At 26.0% G+C, this 23,040-nt stretch overlaps 1 protein-coding gene across 1 annotated transcript in view; it reads left to right on the top strand.

Moving 5' to 3' along the window:
- The window catches only part of LOC100204754 (hamartin), a 99,582-nt gene that overhangs the window by 73,776 nt on the left and 2,766 nt on the right, over positions 1-23,040 (top strand). Inside the window, exons 10-12 of the mRNA XM_065791121.1 lie at positions 20,534-20,610; positions 20,798-20,851; positions 20,985-21,081. Coding sequence (XP_065647193.1) covers positions 20,534-20,610; positions 20,798-20,851; positions 20,985-21,081 — 228 coding nt within the window. The remainder of the gene's footprint in view (positions 1-20,533; positions 20,611-20,797; positions 20,852-20,984; positions 21,082-23,040) is intronic.

Below are 23,040 nucleotides of genomic sequence, written 5' to 3'. Positions count from 1 at the left end.
AGTTTGCAAACCGCAATATTATGGCAATATTAACTAAATAATACTTTTTTTTATTCATAGGTGCCTTATTTTAGTTTAGTCTTATGTTTTTATCTTTTGCATATTCAGCTGTTGAGTATGCATAAGACAAAAACATATGAAAGTTGCAGATTTAATAAGCAAAAGACAATCTTTTTTTGCCACAAAGAGTGCTTTTATACGATGCAGTGAGTTATAGACCAATATCATGGCATATCATACTTGATATCTATAGTTTTTTTTCAAAACATCTTGTTGACCTAGTTTTCTTTGACTATCGATTCCCTCTAAATGTCAAAAAGCCATAATAGTCAACTTCCACTTTTCAAAGAAAAAAACCTCAGAATTTCATGCTTATACTCTGAAGAGAATTGTTTGACACAGAATTCAACTGTCTCAAATTTTTGTGACCCAAATCAGAATAAACTTCAATTTTTATTTTGAATATCATACTTATATAATTTAGTTGTTATAATAGTGAAATCACAATCAGTATTATAATAATAACATAAGAGTGTTATACCAATATTTTTTCTAATGAATGATCATCGATTATCTTAAATGTTTTATTTGTTTGATTAGTTGACACATGTTATAATAATAACATAACAGTGTTATACCAATATTTTTTCTAATGAATGATCATCGATTATCTTAAATGTTTTATTTGTTCGATTAGTTGACACATGATGTAACATTTTTATTTAAAGTTTCAAGTACTATAATGTGAAAATATCCAATAAAATGTTTTCTCTTATATTTTACCATATTCTTGAATAGTCAATTTTTATTGGCCCCTAAATATTGTCGAATTTGCTTCAATTTTTACAGAAGTTCTCTAATTTATATAAAACAAGATAAATCTTGTGTTATTTTTTGTATTGCTATCTAAAATGAAATACAGATGTTTGCAAATTTTGCTAACGCATAATTTGTGACTGGTCTGATTTCACATTGATAAGATTTGGTTCTTATTGGTTTACTTAACCACTCATTGGTTTACTTAAGCACTCCTCAACTCGCTTCTCAAACCACTTCCTAACCACTTCTATTATGTCTTCCCACACATCACTGACAAATATATCACTATAATATTTTTTTGAAATGTTACTTAGAAACTATCAATCCAATCATAATGTTTTAGAAGCTGAACCAATGTATTGTAGTTAAACATGTGCATTTCTTTGACTTGATTAGTCATGTACATGTACATTTCTTTGACTTAATTAGAAATAAACTGAATAATTTTGTTGATAAATGGTATAACTAAAGATTACGAATGGTTAGTTAAATCTATGAAGAAAAGTTAAATTAGAAACTATGGAGAACATTTGGAACTCAACATGCAAGATTTACAATTAAAATATTATTTTGAATGACATTCAAAATAATATTTTCATTTTTTAGGATTTCCTTTGTAACATTTTGAATTTTTATCAACTTTTATTACCTTAGATTCATTATTCATTGAAATTTTGTTGAACTTGATTGGTTGACTTTTTTTTGTGCCTAGACATTTCCTCTTGTGCCAAAATTCTTCCTTTTGTGCCAAGACTTTTCCTTTTGTGCCAAGATACTTCCTTTTGTGCCAAGATACTTCCTTTTGTGTCAAGATACTTTCTTTTGTGCCAAGATACTTACTTTTGTGCCAAGATACTTTCAGAAATTAAATGTTTGGAAGTGTTTTTCAAGTTGTTTTATACATTTGTTGTTGCTATCAAGTATGTACTTATCACAAGCAAAAGTTATATCGTTTTATGTCTAAAAATGATTGAAGGTACATGAATCAATTTTGCTAATGCAAATTTTATAGCAAATTGTATATTTTAATGCCAACATTTTTAAGGTATGGTAGAAATGTTAAATCAGGTTGTTTCTTTTTCTGTCAGACAATTGAGTTTTTTAGTAATTTTTGAAAAAATATCAAAAGTCATCTTCTAAGAGATTGCTTAAATTTCACTAAAAGTTCATAAAGCTTTGAATATTTTCGAAATGGATACAGATTTACTCTACATTCAGAATTATTGAAAGGAATACCAAAATTTCAACTTGTTTCAAAATTTCTTCATCGCGTTTTGTTTCTCTGACTTTTTTAGATGTTTGTTCTTTATGTTGAACTTTTTCAAAAAATCAAGTCTTTGTTATTGTTTTATAAGTTTTTTTTTAATAACGCAATTTTTTTTTCTGATGTTGTTCTGTGTTAAGTTTTTTTCTTCTAATTTCGAATGAGCTTTTTAAAAATGCAATGTTGATTATTACTTTTGTCTGCATTTAATAGAGTGGCACTCTTTTTCAAATTTTAGAATATTTTGTTCTTCATCCCTTATATTGTTAAAATCATTAAAAAAATGCTTAACAGAAAAATTTCAGAGCATTTTCAGATAATATTTAGTAGTGGTCCATGTGTCAGTTGCCAACCAGCTATTGTGAGAGAGTGGAAGTGTTGTTTCCAGTTATTGTGAGGGAGGAGAGGGTTGCTGTTACCACAATTGATAAACTAGTGTAATTTGTCATAAATTTTTTTCTTATTAAAAATATTTAAACTGTTTAAAAATATTTTTTTGTGACCATTGTTGAGCAAAAATAACTTTAAACTAAAAATTATTAAAAGTATTATTGATTATCTAATAACTTTTTTGAAATTGGATAGTGATTAAACTATTGCGAGTTAATAAGTTTGCAAGGTTTGTTATTGAGTTCAATCTGGGAAATACTTATTATTCAACTGTTGACTAAAAAATTTTATAATTAAAAACCATGATAGAAGTAGACTTGGCCTAATTTATTATTCACAATTTAGATTCAATTCAGTCAAAGATGAGAAAGCTATTTCTGTTTTAGGAATTTTGGTTTATATACATTATATGGCTTACTTCCCCAAATGCAACAAAAGCTCCTTGATGCGATTTAACTCTAAATAAACCCCCTCCTTAAACTTAACCAAGTAAAGCAGTTTCCAAGACTACATTGAACAAGCTCTTAAATCTTGTAGGGCTTTTTTTCTCAATTTAATGGGTACTACTGTCACATACCGAAGCATGTTTGCCAAGCTTCAAAGCAATAAAGATGAGGAGATCCAGTGAAAGGTTGTAAGTACCAGGCTTTTAAAAGAGAAACAGTTATATTATTTTGTAACTCCAAACATAATTATGTTTTTAAACAAACTTCAATTAATTATTGGGTTTCTCAACCAAGAATCCAAGAATGTTGTTGACCAAGAATGTTGTTGACAATAATGAGATTTGACCAAAACTTCAAAACTGCTCAAGAGGTTGTGATGAATTTAAAAGTTTCAAATGACACCACAAAATCTAATATTTCTTTTGTGAAAGTATATAATACACTGATAAGAACAAGTGCTTTTGATCTGCTGCTTTTGATTGTTGACAGTTATTCCCAGATTTTTGCAAAGAGTCTCTTACAAAATAAATTATAAAATTTTTGTGAAGAGTTGTATACAAAAAGTCTATCAATGCTGTTATAGACTTTCAGAACAAAATAAAATAGATAATAGAATGGATTTTTGTTATAGGAATCGACTATACCGTAACTAGCCTATCATCATTTGAAAAACTGTATACTGACTAAGCTGTTGCAGAAATACAATTACATTATAAACTCGCATACAAATAATACAATAGGCAGTAACTGAAAACTACTAAAAAAATTGTCGTCATTTTTTTTTACTTATAACTTGTAGTTGTTTATTATTATACATGCTCTTTTTGGTTTTATTAAATCATAATTGGCAGATATAACTCAAAAGAGAGATTAAAAACCAAAAAAAGGTGTTTCAGTCTCTTAGTTAATTTGTTTATTTTATTTGATGGATTTTCAATTTTTAAGTGTATGTATTTGTATGTTTATTCAATTTTCTTTGGTTAATTAATTTGGTTTCAATACCAGTTGTCACTCAATTTGTGGGCGATACAAAACAGTTGTGTGGGTATATAATTTGTGGGCGATACAAAACAGTTGTATATAATGCAGGCTTTTATCTACATATTGAAATTTTTAAAGCTAAAATAATAAAAATGCTGTATATAAATTGTTTTTAATTAATTTTAAATTTGAATTGGTGTTTTAGAGATAATAGTTTAGACCCCTCTAGACTACTTCTAAATATTTATTGGTATAAACAAAAATTTTACAGAGGTTTTTCTAGTCCATATGAAACCATTTAATAGTTAAGAAGCTGTAAAAAAAACTTAAAAGTAATGCAACAGTTTTTAAAATTTAATAGGTCTTTATAAGTTAATAATTTAATTTTTATTTTTTTAATTTTTTAATTTTTTTATGCATTTATTATTTTACACTTTTTATTATTTTGATTTATAACTTTCATAATTCTATAACTTTTATTATTCTAGTTAGTAATTGAATTTTTATTACAACTAGACATAATCACTAACATTGGGCAAACTTATTTTATTTTATTCAAATATTGTTGGCTCAAAATTTCTTTTAAATGTGCATGTGTGTGTATATATATATATATATATATATATATATATATATATATATATATATATATATATATATACCCGTATAATATATATATATATATATATATATATATATATATACCCGTATATATATATATATATATATATATATATATATATATATATATACACCCGTAGATGTTGTCCAAAAGTTTTTTCCATATTTTGTTGACAAAAAGTAAAAATTAAAATGCAAGACTGGAATTATTTTTTTTTATTAATTGTCGATGTAGCAACACTCCCTTGCGGGTCAGGCTAAAAGATAGTAGATGTAGCAGCACTCCCTTGCGGGTCAGGCTATTTGTCAGTCGATGTAGCAGCACTCCCTTGCGAGTCAGGCTATAAGATAGTCGATGTAGCAACACTCCGCGCATGATTTACAGTAAAAAAAAAATTAAATTAAAAACATTTTATTAAAAAAATTAAAATTAAAAACATTTTATTAAAAAAAATAAAAATAAAAACATTGTTTATATTGTTAAAAACATTCAGAATGTTTTTAAAACATTCTGGTCAATTAAATTTGCGTTTTTGTGGTTTTTTTAAAAAACGATTTATTTGTAATTAAATTAATTATTTTTACTTTCGTCCAACACGCAAATGTTGGACGAAAGTCAAAAGTAATTAAAAGTGACGTATGTGTTGGCGTAAGAATCACTTTTTTCCTTCCGCTCTTCCCAAAGAAAACAAACTATAGATCTATATATATATATATATATATATATATATATATATATATATATATATATATATATATATATATATATATATATATATATATATTTAAACAACTTTAAAAAATATTCTACACAATAGAGTGCTCAATGTTCTTAAAAGAACAGAGCAATTATATTAGTAGTAGAAAATCACTTAACAAAAATTAAATGGAAAAAAATTTTGTTAAGTGATTTTCTACTACTAATTTCTATATATATATAAATATATATATATATGTATATATATATATATATATATATATATATATATATATAGAGAGAGAGAGAGAGAGAGAGAGAGAGAGAGAGAGAGAGAGAGAGAGAGAGAGAGAGAGAGAGAGAGAGAGAGAGAGAGAGAGAGAGAGAGAGAGAGAGAGAGAGAGAGAGTAAAAGCGGGTCAAACCGATCACCAAACAATAAAAATCAAGTAACTTTATTATTTTTAAAAATTTTTAAACTATTTAATTTTTTTTTTTTTTAATTGTATTTGAAAATATGAAAACTAGAAGAAGAAAAAATAATCGCTTTTGGCAGAAAGTCTGTTAAAATCGATCAATATAAAATGCATTTAATAAATTTAACATTTTATATATGTAAATGTATGTATTTTTATATAGCATACAGAAATATGCTATATATTTTTTATATAGCATACAGAAATAATAAAAGATTTTAGGTTTACATTTTTACAACAAAAAAAATCTGAACCCATTACAAAATTTTTTGGTAAACATGTTTTGTTGCAGAGCCAAGTATTGCAATTTGGATTCTCGCATGACATCATGTCAGAATGTAATTCTTTTTTACACTTTCTGCATTTAATAACTTTTCTTCTTTTCGCTGAAGGTGTTGTAATTGGTTCTATATTTCGAGTTACTTCTTTTTCTGCAGGGTTTGGCAATGGCATTATGAGTTTGCAGATGGTTTTACACTTTTTAGCTTGTTTTTCAGCTAATTTGAGTTGCTTAACTTCTTCTCTTTTTTTGAGATGATCTGCAACATCGTGTTCTGTAATACATTGGCCAGCAATTTTTGGAATATTAGGTTGCCTCGATTTTTTTACATGAGACTGATTTTTTTGAAAAAATCTCTTTAGCTCATTTTCTATTTCGATTTTCATTCTCTCATTTAGTGCTCTGTACTTGTCGAACCTCGAAGCAGCTGTTGCTGGTTCAGAAGATAATGCTAAAGACTTTATTGTTTGCAATGGCATTGAAGACGTTGGTTGATTAAACGTTTCGGATATAGCTAATGCCTGTTGATTGATTTTGCTTTTGTTAAGTGGAAATAACCCAGTATATTCAAAATCAGCAATAGCGTGCAAAGGTGTAAAACACTTACCACTCTCATACACCTGTTTGAGCAACGTAGGAAAATTTTCTTTATCTAAGTTTTTGCATTTTGTGTCTTTGTAATATTTGGTAAGAACTGCCTTCCACACTTGCTTAACATGGCAATAGACACCTTTGTCCAGTGGCTGAAGAATGTGAGATGAGTGGGCGGGTAGACAAATCAAAATTATATTGTTTTCCCGACATAGCAATACAGCTGCTAAACTGATGTGAGACGTATGTCCATCAAGATGTAAAATATGAGTACCACTAATAGCTTGACATTCTGGTATATACACTTCCTTCAACTATTCAATAAATGTGTCATGCTCCATCCAACCAGATTTAGAAATTAAATATTTGGTGTCAGTCGGACCACCTAAAGCCCACTCAGCTCTAAAGTTTTGTTTTGCTTTGTATACCACGGATGGTGGTGTAAGTATCATTCAGCATTACAGCAATTTTTCACTATATAATGGATTTTTTCATTGTTACCAGTGAGTTTCAAAACACGCTTTGCACCTTTTTGACATACTACATTTGCTTTGCCTTTATCACCACAGAAACCCATTTACTCGCGATTCCAAATGTGACAACCAGAAGTTATCCCAGACAATTAATATTGTTTAGTGACAACTTCAAAATAATTATCAATTATTTCTTGCATACAAGAATCGGCTCTGGCAGATGCTAAAGTGCGAGTTTTTCTTGTGGAAATTTGTGGAAAACCAGTCTTTGCCAAGCCTGCCGTTTTTAAATAGGCCTGATTGATTTGTACGTAGAAGGTAACCGTATGGGAAGTCCATGACGTCATTTCATGTTAAACCATAACCCTAATCACATAGGAACTTAAACGCATGCACCATAATTGACTCTGTTTGCTGTTAGAGTACGGTTGTTGATCCTGATCCCTTGAAGCTAGCATTGTTGTTGTTCTTGCAACCTATTAGAGTTGAGAATGGAATGTCATATTTGAATGCAGCTTTTCTGATTAAAGTATTTTTTTCTTTTATATTATTTAACGCAGCTTCTATATCTTCTTCATTGTATGACTTTTTACTTGTTGTCATCTTGAAAGTGAATAATTAACAAATATCATTGAGTCATTTTTGTAAAATAACTTTATTTAGGAAGAACCCGGAACTAACGCATGAGAAAATATAATAATTTAATTCACCTAGGTACCTAATTTAAAAATTCATATACTACTTAATAAAGGAATTTAAAGTAAATATGTGAATGATCGGTTTTACCAGAAAAAATTTAATATTACTTTTTCTTAGTTTTTTGTCTAATTTTTATCTATAAAACGAAAAAAAATTATGTAATCGGTATTAAAATTAAATTTTCTACAAGATAGAGGTAAAATTATTTTTAAACGACTTATGGTTCCTGAATTATTACGATAGCAAATAAAAGAAAAAAGCAAATTTTTACGACTCTCTTTTAAACTTTCATAAAAATAAAATGACTGAAAAATGATTTATATTTTATTTTGACACATTTGAATAGAGATGATTCTCTTTCTTTTGGTGTTTTTATTTTTTAAATATTCCTATCAGTTCCAGTTTTATTTAAATTTTTCGATCAGTGATCGAAAAAATAGTATGATCGGTTTGACCTGCTTTTACTCATATATATATATATATATATATATATATATATATATATATATATATATATATATATATATATATATATATATATATATATATATATACAAATACATATATAGAACTCTTATATGTTGTTCGAAAGTTTTTTCCATATTTTGTTGACAAAAAGTAAAAATTAAAATGCAAGACCGGAATTTTTTTTTTTATTAATTGATAGACTGACTGCCCCAACCAAACCCTCAGTCGATGTAGCAGCACTCCCTTGCGAGTCAGGCTATTTGTCAGTCGATGTAGCAGTACTCCCTTGTTATACATATATACATATATACATATATATATATATATATATATATATATATATATATATATATATATATATATATATATATATATATATATATATATGTATATATATATATACATATGTATATATATATATATGTATATATATCAGTGATGAATGAGTTTATTTGGGGATACCACTTATTATTTAAAACATCCAATTTTTCGGCAACATTGGGTAGGGGTGATGTTTTTTGAGATTACCCCTCCCCCTCCTTCTTCTCCCCTAATTTAAACCGGTGCCCTGACAATTATTTTTAATCATCATTATTCTTATCATCATTTTAATCATGTGTCTTTATCTTGTTAAGTTTTATCCGAAGATAAGGAGTTGATTTAAAGATATTTCTTTGAATACATGAATTTGCTGGTGGACCTAATCGTACTACTTTAGTTACAATAAGAAAACTATTTTACTTAAGTAATTATTTTATAATAACTATTTTATTTAACCACGCTATTTGTAAATATTTATTGAAAATTGTTCAAAGTATTTTGAACATTTATTAACTATATTTTAATAAATTTAATATTAGTAGTTATAAATGTTTTAAATAATTAGTAATTAAATTTTTAAATACTTTAAACAATTTTTAATTAATATTTATATTACATAATATATTTATAACATAGCATATATTAAATCGCGTATTATTTGTAAAATTAACAAAATAGTTTTACATCTTGTATTCAAATAATTATTTGAATAAAAAACATAAACATCTTTCATTTTTACTTTAAAAGGCGCCTTAAAAATCACTTTAAAAATTATTAACCTTTAGTAAAAGTTAAATGAACAGATTTGTTAATATTTAAATCAAAATTTTAAAATCAAAATAATAGTAAATATGTTTATCAAAATAAACGTATTTACTATTATTTTAACTTTAAATTTTTGATTAAAATATTAACAAATCGTTCATTTAACTTTTACTAAAGGTTAATAATTTTTAAAGTGATTTTTAAGGCGCTTTTTAAAATAAAGATAATTAAAAAGATAATTACAGTAAACGTTATTTAAAAAAATGATACATTTTTTCGATTTAAAAATATTATATTTTAAAATATATATTTTATTTTTTTATTCAATAAGTATAATTTAAAAAAATTATGTTTTATAAATAAGTTACATTTACTATGGATTTTTTTAAACATTGACATTTTTTTAGACATTAAAAGTTTAAAAATAATTTTAATAAAAGTTTTATTGAGTTATTGCAATCGTCATTTTTAGTCAGAAAGAATATGGAAAAGTAAATATGGAAACAAAACTTTATAAAAAAGTTTATGTTTTGTTTTTTCGTTTTCCTCATGTAAACTAAAATAGAAAGCTAAATATCAAAAGTTCATTCATTCAAAAATTAAATTTGTGTGAATACGCAAAAACGTTAAGTTTGTGCAATTGTTATTAAGACTGAAATTATTTACTTTAGTTCATTATTATCAAAAGCAGTTCACATTTTAGTTGCCAACAAACAAAAGTTAATTTTACTATGAATGGATATTTTAAAATCAGTCTTTCTTTCAAAAAAGCAATCTTTTCATACATTCCATTGTTATAAAATTTCATAACAAGTTTTTAAAATTAAGTTTTGTAACAAAATTCATTTTATTTTAAACATTCAGTTAGTAACCGAAGGACTGTTATGTCACATAATTATGTAAAAGAAGTTTATTTTATCGTCCTGAAGAAAAATGAAGTAGCTAAAATAAACTGAAAATTACTTATATACTACTGCATTTAAAACCAAAAATTTTTTTTTCTATTTTTAATAAAAAAGCAAAGGAAAAATTAAAAGATGAATAATTTTTGGGGCCCATACCGCTCTAGCGGCCCTAAAACAGATATGGGTTCGTCCTTTTATATATATATATATATATATATATATATATATATATATATATATATATATATATATATATATATATATATATATATATGTATATATATATATATATATATATCTATAGTTTGTTGTCTTTGGGAAGAGCGGAAGGAAAAAAGTGATTCTTACGCCAACACATACGTCACTTTTAATTACTTTTGACTTTCGTCCAACATTTGCGTGTTGGACGAAAGTAAAAACCATTAATTTAATTACAAATAAATCGTTTTTAAAAAAACGCAAATTTAATTGACCAGAATGTTTTAAAAACATTCTGAATGTTTTTAACAATATAAACAATGTTTTTATTTTTATTTTTTTTAATAAAATGTTTTTATTTTTAATTTTTTTAATAAAATGTTTTTATTTTTTTTTTTTTTTACTGTAAATCATGCGCGGAGTGTTGCTACATCACCTATCTTATAGCCTGACTCGCAAGGGAGTGCTGCTACATCGACTGACAAATAGCCTGACTTGCAAGGGAGTGCTGCTACATCGACTGACAAATAGCCTGACCCGCAAGGGAGTGCTGCTACATCTACTATCTTTTAGCCTGACCCGCAAGGGAGTGTTGCTACATCGACTGAGGGTTTGGTTGGGGCAGTCAGTCTATCAATTAATAAAAAAAAAAAATTCCGGTCTTGCATTTTAATTTTTACTTTTTGTCAACAAAATATGGAAAAAAGTTTTGGACAACATTTACGGGTTGTATATATATATATATATATATATATATATATATATATATATATATATATATATATATATATATATATATATATATATATATATATATATATATATATGTATATGTATATGTATATGTATATGTATATATATATATATATATATATATATATGTATATGTACACATATATTTTCCAGAGGTGGAAAGTAATGAATTACATTTACTTGCATTTCTGTAATTGAGTAATTTTTTTGTGAATTATTACTTTTTAAATATTTTTTTATAAATGTGCTTTTACTATTAAGTATTTCTAAATCCTATTAATATTTATATTTAATTGTAGTTTGCAACATTTTAAATCATATACGTTACTGAGTAAAACATTTATATTTAAAATTTTATTTTGAAGATGTTTCTTTTAAATGCTTCTTGTATTTAAGATTATTCAAAGCATTTTTTTCATATATTCATAGCGTGCATATCTCCGCAAAATATAATGATAAATTTGCTAGTTATTCCTGCAAATTATACAAAAATAAAGATAAAAACATGCTTTAACTAATAAAATGAGTATTAAAAATATATAAAAATTTAAAAATAATAGTATAAATAGTATAAAATAAGAGTATAAAAATTTTGATATCTTATTTATTTGTATTAATAAGCGCACACTAAAAAATATTAGTCGAATATATTTATTATAAAGATGTACAAAAAAGAATAGACCATGTTGCTTATATTTTGCTATTCGACAGGTCTGTTACCTGAAAATGGCTTTAAAAAAAAAAATGTTCAATCACTGTATGTGTTTAAACAAGGCAAAGTTTATGTCAAAACCATTAAATTTATCTGAGGAAACTTATTAAGTTTTATTGTTTTTTAAAAATTGCAAAAACGCAAATAAAAGACTAGAAAGTTTTTAAAAACATAAAAAATGTTTTTATTTTTTTAAAAAAAGGAAAAAATTTTTATTTTTTATTTTTCATACATTGGCTAACAAATAGGTAGAACATGGGAGGAGTGCTGTTACATCAAAAGACAAATAAGTTGAACATGTGAGGAGTGTTGCTACATTGACTGACAAATAGGTAGAACCAGGGGTGTGGAGTTGTAAACAAAAAGTACCAACTCTGACTCCAATCGTTAAAGTTCTCTGAGTCGGAGATGGAGTACAACTCCATCTCCGACTCCGAGGTAAAATATTTGAAAAATTCTTTGAATTGTTTAAAAAATATTACGTGATAATTAAATTTTGTTTTTGCCAATGTGAAATATATGTGTATGTATTTGTATGTGTATATATATAAATATAAATATATATATATATATATATATATATATATATATATATATATATATATATATATATATATGTGTATATATATATATATATGTATTTATATGTGATATATATAAATATAAATATATATATATATATATATATATATATATATATATATATATATATACACATATACACACATATATAAATGCAGCATTAGACGCACACTGATGACATACTAAAACAAGAAGTAGCAGGGAAGTCAGTACATACATCGACAATAGCCTGCTGCCACAAAGGAGTGCTGCTACATTGACTAAAAGTTTGACATGAGGCAGCAAACTTTTAATTCATTATTCTTCATTTTTTCTTCTTTATCTGAAAAATTAAAGTGCACGTTTTTAGATTAAGAGTGCAAAAATGATAAATTACATTTATAGCTATATATATATATATATATATATATATATATATATATATATATATATATATATATATATATATATATATATATATATATATATACACATACATACATACATGCATGCATGCATTCATACATACATACATACATACATACATACATACATACATATATATATATATATATATATATATATATATATATATATATATATATATATATATATTATATATATATATATATATATACACAGTGGTGTACACTTGCGGTCGCCCGATGGCAAATGCCACTCAAATCTTTCGAAGGGCTACTGGAAATAATGTTTTGAGGCAATTGAATCGCCCGGCCGGGCGGCTATTAAAACTGGTTCATTTTTTAACTTATTACTTAAATTTATTTTACTCATTATTCAAATTTATTTTTTTGCCGCAGTTTGCATTTCTACATTTAGTAACGTTTTTGCCACTAAAGGTAAATTTGTTATTTTGTTTTTGAAAGACTATTACTTTTTATCAACAAAATAATAATTTTTATCAATGAAACAGCTTTTGATAATTACTTTTTAATCTAACGTAACAATAAAGCAATATTTTAAAATTTTATTGTTGAAGTTTATTTTCCTTCTTTTCTATTAACTTACGTCATTCTGTTTAAATTAGAACGCCAGTTTTTGTTTTTTATAAAGAACGAATGAAAGTTTTGAAGTCAAAACTGCTGTTAATTAGCAAACATTTTTACAAAATTAAATTATAAAAATTTCTTATGTTAAAAGTTTATTTATCAAACACTTTTAATTAAATAAAAAACTTATTTTATTTAATTTTGTTAAAACACTTGTTGAAAGCCTTCTTTAAATAATATAATAAAATTTTAATATACAAATAAAGTTTTATTATAAAATCTATAATACATAAAAATACTAGTAAACATTCCATTGTTATATTATTAAAAATAATTTAAATATAATGATACATTTTTATTTTAAAGAATAACTTCAAAAAAACTTTGTTTGAAAGCTATTTTATCTTTTAATTATTGTTCATTAAAAGTTTAATTACAAAAAAACTTTTTTTCTCTCTTTAAAAAAGAGTGAGTGCGCAATTAAAATACCACGATGTTTAAAACGCTGGTTTAAATGTTTTTTAAAAAACTTTTTTTTTAAAAAGTCCTTAAAGTTGCATTTTTCATTCAATCAAAGGTTAATTGCATAAAATGGGCGCAAATAAAAATACAAAAACATTTTAAACACTACTATATAAATGTATCAATAGTTTTTTCACAATTCTCATTCATTTAAAGTTTAATTACATAAAAGGCGCAAATAAAAATACCAATCATTTTAAATGCTACTTTATAAATGCAACAATAGTTTTCTTATAATAAATATCGTAACATCAACAATAGTTTTCTTATAATAAATATCGTAACATCAACAATAGTTTTCTTATAATAAATATCGTAACATCAACAATAGTTTTCTTATAATAAATATCGTAACATCAACAATAGTTTTCTTATAATAAATATCGTAACATCAACAATAGTTTTCTTATAATAAATATTGTATCGTAACTGCTGAAATTGAAAAAAGATAAATAATCTTTTTTATAACTTTATATTCATCAAGTATGAAAATATAATTTTGTTCATAGTGAAAACACACACTTTAAAAAACTCATTTGAGACATATTTAGAACATAGATAAAACTTTTTTTTTTAATGATAACGGGCGACTCAAAATAATGGCGGGCGACCAAGATTAACTAAATTATTACTCTCAGTCACCCGCCGGACGACCATCCAAAATCCTAGTGTACACCACTGTATATATATATACATGTATATATATATATATATATATATATATATATATATATATATATATATATATATATATACATACATATATATATGTATATATATATATATATATATATATATATATATATATATATATATATATATATTATATATATATATGTATATATAAATACTTTTGTTTGATTAAATTTAACTTCTATCATAAAATTCGGGAATAGGAACAAAAAGAAATAGTTAAGCTGCGAATATATTTTTATTGTTTTTCAAAGTACTCGCCACGATGATTGATACACTTTTGCATGCGCTTAAACCAATTTTCAAAATATTTATTCCATTCCGAATGAGGTGTCTCCAAAACATGATTTTTGAATGCTTCAATAGCTTCTTCGAGCAATAAAAATTGTTGACCACGCAGTTTATTCTTCATAGATGGGAACAAAAAGAAATCATTGGGTGCCAAATCAGGGCTGCACGGCGGATAACCCATCAGTTCGATGTTTTGAGTACTCAAATAATCTCTTGTTTGAGCTGATGTGTGAGAGCTTGCATTGTCATGATGAAGAGCAATCCAATGTCTCTTTTTTGTTTTCCTTATTTCACCGAAGATTTCCAGCAAACTGATGGTTGTGTACCACTCAGAATTTACTGTTCTATGATCCTCTAGAGGCACTGTTACAATATGACCAGTTTTTCCGAAGAAACAGGCCAACATTTTCTTTGAAGTGTTTTGTGCGCGAACAACTTTTATTGGATTTGGTTTATCTTGGAACACCCATATAGTCGAATGCTGCTTACTTTCGGGCTCATGGGAATATATCCATGATTCGTCACCTGTCACGATTTTATAAATGTCTTTTGAAGCACCGCGATTGTATTTCTTAAGCATTTCTTTGCACCATTCGACAAGAGCCGTTTTTTGAGCAATTTTCAAATTATGTGGGATCCAACGTGAACATAACTTTTGCACAACTAAGTGTTCATGTAAAATTGCATATATGCTGGTGGAACTAATGCTTAGGGATGCCTCAATCTCACAATAGGTTACATGACGATCTTGCTTAATCATTTCGTGCACAGTATCGATGTTTTCTGACACTACAGTCAATTTTGGACGACCTTCACGAAACTCGTCGGACAGCGAACTACAACCAGGATTGAATTCACTATACCAGCAATACACAGTGGTTTTTGATGGAGCTTCATTGCCAAAAGTCAAATTAAGTTGATTGATGCACTCTTGTTGTTATAATCCACGTAGAAAGTCATAAAAAATCATCGCACAAAAATGTTCACGATTCAGTTCCATTTTTTGCCAAGACGAAATTTTCAACTAAACATAAAATAAACAAATTGCGTCTGTATGACAAAATGTTCTGAGTACATATATTGTCAAAAATTTCAAACTTTACGATGGAACCGTCAGATGGACTCACATCACATCAGTGTTGCCAATTCCCGAAATATAGATAGTGACCCTCGGAAAAGGAAAAGACTTATACATAATAGGACTACCTGAAAATTATTAAATCTGTTGTTTTACATGTATTGGTATTTTAACGTAAAAATGTTTCCAAAACAATTTTTATAACTACTAAAAAAATACTAAAGTCATTAATTAATAGCATATCATTTACTTTTAAGAATTACGGCACATATTTTCAGCGCAGTCACAAAGAATTTATAAATTTTTTTTCTTGAGTAAACCCATTCCACATGGCTTCAATAGCTTTAAATAACTTATCATTGTTTTTAAAGGCTTCTTAGTGTTTCAGAGAAATTTCAACTTGTTGACATAAATTATCAACCAGATTGAGATCAGGTGAGCTGGCCACTTCATTACATCAATTTGATTCAATAAAGAATCCAAACATTATTCTTTAGGACTACTTACCTTCAGTTTGCCATTAAGACCTTTCAAATTATACTTTGATTCACAAAGTTGCTCCACAATACATACACATTACACTTGTACAATACATACACATTACACTCTTCATTTTCCAATAAATAAGAGTCAAGTGAGCATTTGCAAATTCAATTCTAGCTTTTCAATTCTTTAGAGAAACAAAAAGTTTTTTTACAGCTCCGAAGCTCAGAAGTCCTGAAAAGGATTTTTTTTGACATGACAAAAACAGTCCATTTCTAAAGGGCTGCCTTTATTAAATCGATTGATTATTCTACTTTTTTTTCTTTTGACTCCTTTTTTTATAAATTTTTGACAAAATATTTTCAAATAGTTAAATTATACCTGTTTCCATTGCAAAAAACCAATAAATCAATTGTAAGAAAATAAATCAATTGTAAGACAAAAATCCATAATATTATAAAGTTCTTATTTGTATTCACATACATAATTTGTATAACAAATATATTGTAAATTGCCATCACAATATATTTGTTATACAAATTATGGAACTTTATTAATAAAAAAACAATAATTAGATTGGTGCATATAAATACGAAGAAAAAAAAAAACATATTGAATTTAATCATCATCTGTACCATATTTATTACAAATTGTACAGATCAAGGGTGCCTTAAGTCAAAAAGTGTCAAACTGAGAAATAAAGACTTTTATTAATGATCAATAAATACTTTCTCAATACTTTTTAAATGTGACAACGCCGGTTTTTCCACTGAGGTCTTCATATATATATATATATATATATAAATATATATATATATATATATATATATATATATATATATATATATATATATATATATATATATATATATATATATATATATAGATAGATATCTATATATATATATATATATATAGATATCTATATATATATATATATATATATATATATAAACATATATATATATATATATATATATATATATATATGTTTATATACATGCAGCCTAGAAGAACTGAGTTGAAACCACATTTTTATAATGCACTATACTTGCTGAGTTTCTTTGGAATTACGTTGTTTGATATTAGTTTCATATATATACTGTTGTTGTTTGATATTAGTTTCATATATATACCTTATATGGCTATACTGTTTTTTATATAATTGGCTACACTTTTACCTTTTTGACTTTTCTACAGTGTAGTTGGTAACCAGTTGGTCATAGTAAGTGACCAGGCTTGAAATTTGACCAGGGCCTGGGGCTGGGTTTGATAAAATATAGCCGTGGCCAGGTTTGTGATATTATTTAATTCATTTGTATTTTGTATATATATGCATATATAAACATCATTATGATCGATATGATCATTATAATGAATATTTGAAATAATTTAACAACCTCAAAGGTTTTGAGGTTGTTAAATTATTTAATTCTAACTGCAGTAATAAAGTTGTTCTTGAATACCTATCCTCTTCTTTATTTCAAGTAACTTTAAGGGTACCACAAGGTTCTATCTTTGCTCCTGTATTATTTATTATCTACAGTAACAATCTTCATAAAAATTTTACATCTAAAGTGGCTCTATTTGCTGAAAAATCACTTTTTAATTGTTAAGAACAAACATTTGATCTCTCTTCTGTAACAGCCTAAGGCTTGCAGTGGCTTGTGGATTTTAATTCTGGACTTAAAATCCACAATTTTTGTTAGACAGCAAAACTCATTTATTTACTGGAAAAAAATATTGCAATATTGTTGGTATTCCTATATTGACAAATAACAACCTTTTTACTCTCAGACTAAGTCTAAAAGCACATCGTAAATGTAATTAGACCTGCTTTATCTGCCAAGCTTGAGCCACTCTCCCATTTTTGTAAGGTTGCATTTCTTTCTTTTTTTTTACAAATACAATCATAGTTAATGCTCAAACAAGCTATCATCTCTATAACGATAAACCAAAACTCATTCTTGCTTGGCTTTTTATTTAACAAGTTGCGTTCTTTTACTGTATCTGTCCCTTCATGCTATGAAAACTTTTGTTAATCCAGTTTTTTTCCTTGAACATCAAAAAAACTCTTACCCATCTTCATGTTTTCCTTTTTTATACAACTTATAACTTTTTAAGTCTTCAGTTATACATTTCCTAGTATTTTAACTTATTCTCTATTTTAAAGTAGCTCATAGCTTAATAGTGGCTGCTTGCATTTTTTTTTTTTTTTTGCAATTGTTGGAAGTAAATTAGAGTTTAAAAATATATAAATGTATGTCAGTATTTAATAAATAGGAAATGTAAGCATAAAATTGCAATATATTAAGTATTATAAATTTTTTTCTAGCCCTGGCTATCAACCCCTGCTAAATCTTAAATTTTTGCTGGGGCCAGGGCTGGGTTTGCAAAAATTCTAATTTTTAGCCAGGGCCAGGGCCCTTGCCCTAGCTAAAAATGAGACTTTTTGTCATGTTGATATGTTAGTGAACCAAGTTTCTGTATAAAATTGTAGGTCAGGAGCTTTTTTTTTGTTTGTTTTTTGATTACAGCATTGTCTTTTTTATCGCTGTTAAAAGAACATGTGTTGTTAGCCCAGAATTTTAATTTGAGTTTGGTTCTTTTTGTTGGCATTATTTTGAAGTGAAAGTGCTGACAGTCTGCAGGAAGTAATTTTTTAAGATTGACGGATAAACTGATGAGTTTTAGGCACTTGATACTTTTGTCTTCAACAACTTTGAGGAATTGTAGTTTGAGGCTAGTTAAGGTTATTGGTGTTAGTTTAGCAGTAATTGTTGTAGGCATTGAAATTGATTGGTGGCTGTGTTGATTTGGTTTTTTTGCTGCTTAATGATCCAGATTAAAGTTTTCTGAATACTTGATTGTATTAATGCATCGCTTTTTCTGAGTTTAAAGTTTGTTGAATGCATCCTGTTTGGCTGGAGTACGGTGTTCTTGAATAAAGACCCCAGTACTTACTACTTTTTCTTTCATTTTGGTTGGTTTTTACGGTCAATTTTTTTCTATATCTGCGAACAAAGGTAATGTTTTAGTCGATTCCTACTGCTTTGAAAAAATCCCCTACGAGCTTTAAGTTGGGCTAACTGAATGATTCTTTAAGCCTACTACCACTACATTTTTTTTTTCTTGTCTCAATATAAATTTGGCAGCAATGTTAAGTAGTATATTAAAGCTCCTCTTTATTTTGTTCTTTTTTTGTTTGAGGAGAAGGACTTGGATGTGATTGCTGTTGATCTACTTACTGTTGTTGCATTACCATTAACAGTATTTATTAAAGTAGCGATTTGTTTATTGAGTTCTTTGATTCTGTTGCATTATTCTTTCATCTCTTTTACTGCAAATGTGAGTGCGATTTTGATTATTTCTGATACTAGTTTGTAATACGACTTCTCGAAAGTAGCGTTCTTACTGATTATTGCACTTTATATATATATATATATATATATATATATATATATATATATATATATATATATATATATATAGTGTGCAATTTATTTTTGATATGTCTATTATTTTTTATGTATTTTTTTAGTACTGTTTGTAATGTTGTTTTATATTTTATTTTCTGTATTTGCAAAAAAAGATTTTCGATAAAAGTGATAATACATTTTCTAATTTTAATAATAATAAACAAAAAAAGTCAATTATATATATATATATATATATATATATATATATATATATATATATGTATATATAAATAAATATCTTCTATAGCGTATTTAGATGAGTATTTGCTCACAAGTTGCTTATCTTTATAGTATACGGCATTTTCAGAAGAAAAAAAAAAGAAGAATAATGAAAGAAAAGATTGCTGCCCCATCCAAAACCCTCAGTCAATGTAGCAGCACTCTGCTGCGAATCAGGCTATTTGTCAGTCAATGTATGTACTGAAGCCCCCGTCACCATTCTGTTTCAGTGTGACGTCAGAGTGCTCATCTAAACAAACTATTTAAGTTATATATATATAGTTTTACTTTTTTTATTTGTTTGAATATATTTTTGCTCATTTTTTGTGTAAAATTTAGAGAGAGCAAATTGCCTTAACAGAACATTCGTTAAAAGAAACAAAGAATACTTTAAATGTGGCTTGCGAAGAACACAAGTATTAATTATTTATAAAATTTATATATATATATATATATATATATATATATATATATATATATATATAATATATATATATATATATATATATATATATATACATATATATATATATAAAAAATTTGACTTTACTCTGAGAATTATGGAATTAATAATTGTTAAAATTTTTTATCATTATTATTAAGATTGTATAAAATGCAAGCATTAGCAAAAGAACAAGAGTTTCTGACAATGATTTCGTAACAGTTTTATTTTGTTTAATTTTTACATTTTTATATTTTTTATTTTTTATTTTTATAATGATCAAACTATTTTTTGAATACAAATCTCTCTGACTCATAAATTTCCTGAATCATTGGTCTCTTTTATTAGTGAGTTAGAAAGTAAGTGCAAAGTTCTACAGTACAAGCTTAAAAAATGCAAATCATCAAAAAATGAGATTCGAAATAAAGTTGCTCAACAACAAAAGGTAACCAAATGACAAAATTAATTCAGTTTTTTGATAATAATATTTTTAGTAAATAATCTTTAATTTAGATTAAAATATTTAATTTGTTTACTATTTAAATGTCAATGTGTTCTTGTTTAGCAAAGTTTTTCTTTAATTTGTGATATTTTATGTCTTTAATTACACAGCAAAAACAAACCATATTTCAGTTTTCTGTATGGAACTTTGGTTTTTTTTTATTTCAACACAATTTTTTAATTTTTAAAAATTTAAAAATTAAAAGTTTAGCAGATTTTTAAAATTTTGATTTTTGAATTGAAAAATTACCTTTTAAAAAGCTTTTAATCAGAAATTTTTTTTTGGGTTCTTGGAAAAATCTTGAAAGTTTAACACAAAAATTTAACTGATTACCTAGATTAGATTTTGGTTTTTCCATGATTTTTAAGATAAGCCTCTATTATGTTTTATTTCAAAGCTATTTTTTCAACAAACTTTTTTATTAAAAAATGCAAGATAAAAATAAGTTTTCACTATATTTTTAATGTTGAAAGAACACGTGTTAATCACCCAAAGTGTTAAATTTATTTATTTGCTCTTGAGTACCTTTTGGTTTAACTTGAATCCTGTAAATTAAAGCAGTCTAAACATTGAAAGAAATAACTTTAAACCTCCAAATAAGTAGTTTTTACCCTTTTTGTAGTTACTGTATAAGGAAAGAAAAAAAAAGGAAAAAAACTTTATTTCTACCCAGATTTTTAGTTTTTATTGCGCTAATGCTTTATTACAAATATAATCAGCAGGATTTCCAGAAAATCATATGATCTTATCATAAAGCCCTTTACAATATCAAATAACAATAATAAAAAAAATCAAAGTAAACCAATAAAATCAGCATAAACTATTTACAACTGTGCATATAAAATATAAATAAGTGGGATGTAATAAATGAAACAAAAAAACTAAAAGCAAGAAAAAAGGTTTTCTGTTGAAAGATTTTTTTGAAAGAAGTAAAAGTTTATTTCAAAGACAAAATTAGGCAAAACTATTTTATTCCATTTAGTTTGGCCAAAATGTTCTTAAAGATTTTTTTGATTATGAAGATTGTATTTGTTTATGGGTTTTACATTATGAAGGTTTATAAATACATTAGGAGATAAAAGGATTTGTACATTTAAACATAAAGCATAAAATATTATAAACAGTTTGTATACATGAAAAGTTTAAATTTCTCTTAGAAGCTGTTTTGAATTTGAAAAATGATTTACAAAATTAATTAAACAAGCTGCATGTTTCTGACGCTGATTAAAAAAAACAACATCTTTATTTATTTATATCAAGTAAAATTTATCCCATGACAGTTGTTTGATAAATGTTTGCTACTGTTAATTTTCAATAAGCCTAAATTGAATTTTCAGTAAAACTAAATTTAGGAATTTTCTTAGAAAATGTAAGACACATATCGCCTTTGATATCTGACGCTAATACTGAGAAACTTGACTCACAAAGGTACGTAGGAGTAAATGGTATTTTTATGGGTATTGCTCCTTTTACAAGGGTAAGCTTGTCCTAAACTACACTTAAAATTACTAACATTCTTTTGTATGAAATTCAGTACGCATTTTTTTAATAAGATCTTCATCATTGATATCAATCATAAATGGGCTGCGTACCCTAGTCTTTTAATTAAATCTTTTAGGGAAAAAGTAATATTAAAAAGATTTCTGTAAGCTAGTCCTTGCAATAAGTTTTCAGCCTCCAGAGACCAATTTTCAAAACCAGAAGTGTTTCCAAGCATTGCAGGTGCAGTTTGTGTTGTACACAAACTGCCAAGCTCATTTTTCCAATTGACATTGTATTTTGTAAAAAAACTTTTTATCGTACTAAATATATCTGTTGCAAAACAGAAACTCTTTATGTGTACTTTATGTTTCTAGATGTACATAACATAACATCAAGAGCTGGCTTGTGATACATCATCAT

This window comes from Hydra vulgaris, chromosome 02 (assembly GCF_038396675.1).
Source record: "Hydra vulgaris chromosome 02, alternate assembly HydraT2T_AEP".
NCBI lineage: Eukaryota > Metazoa > Cnidaria > Hydrozoa > Anthoathecata > Hydridae > Hydra > Hydra vulgaris.
Note: the sequence above shows the minus strand (reverse complement) of the source record. Positions and strands in the feature narration are given on the sequence as shown.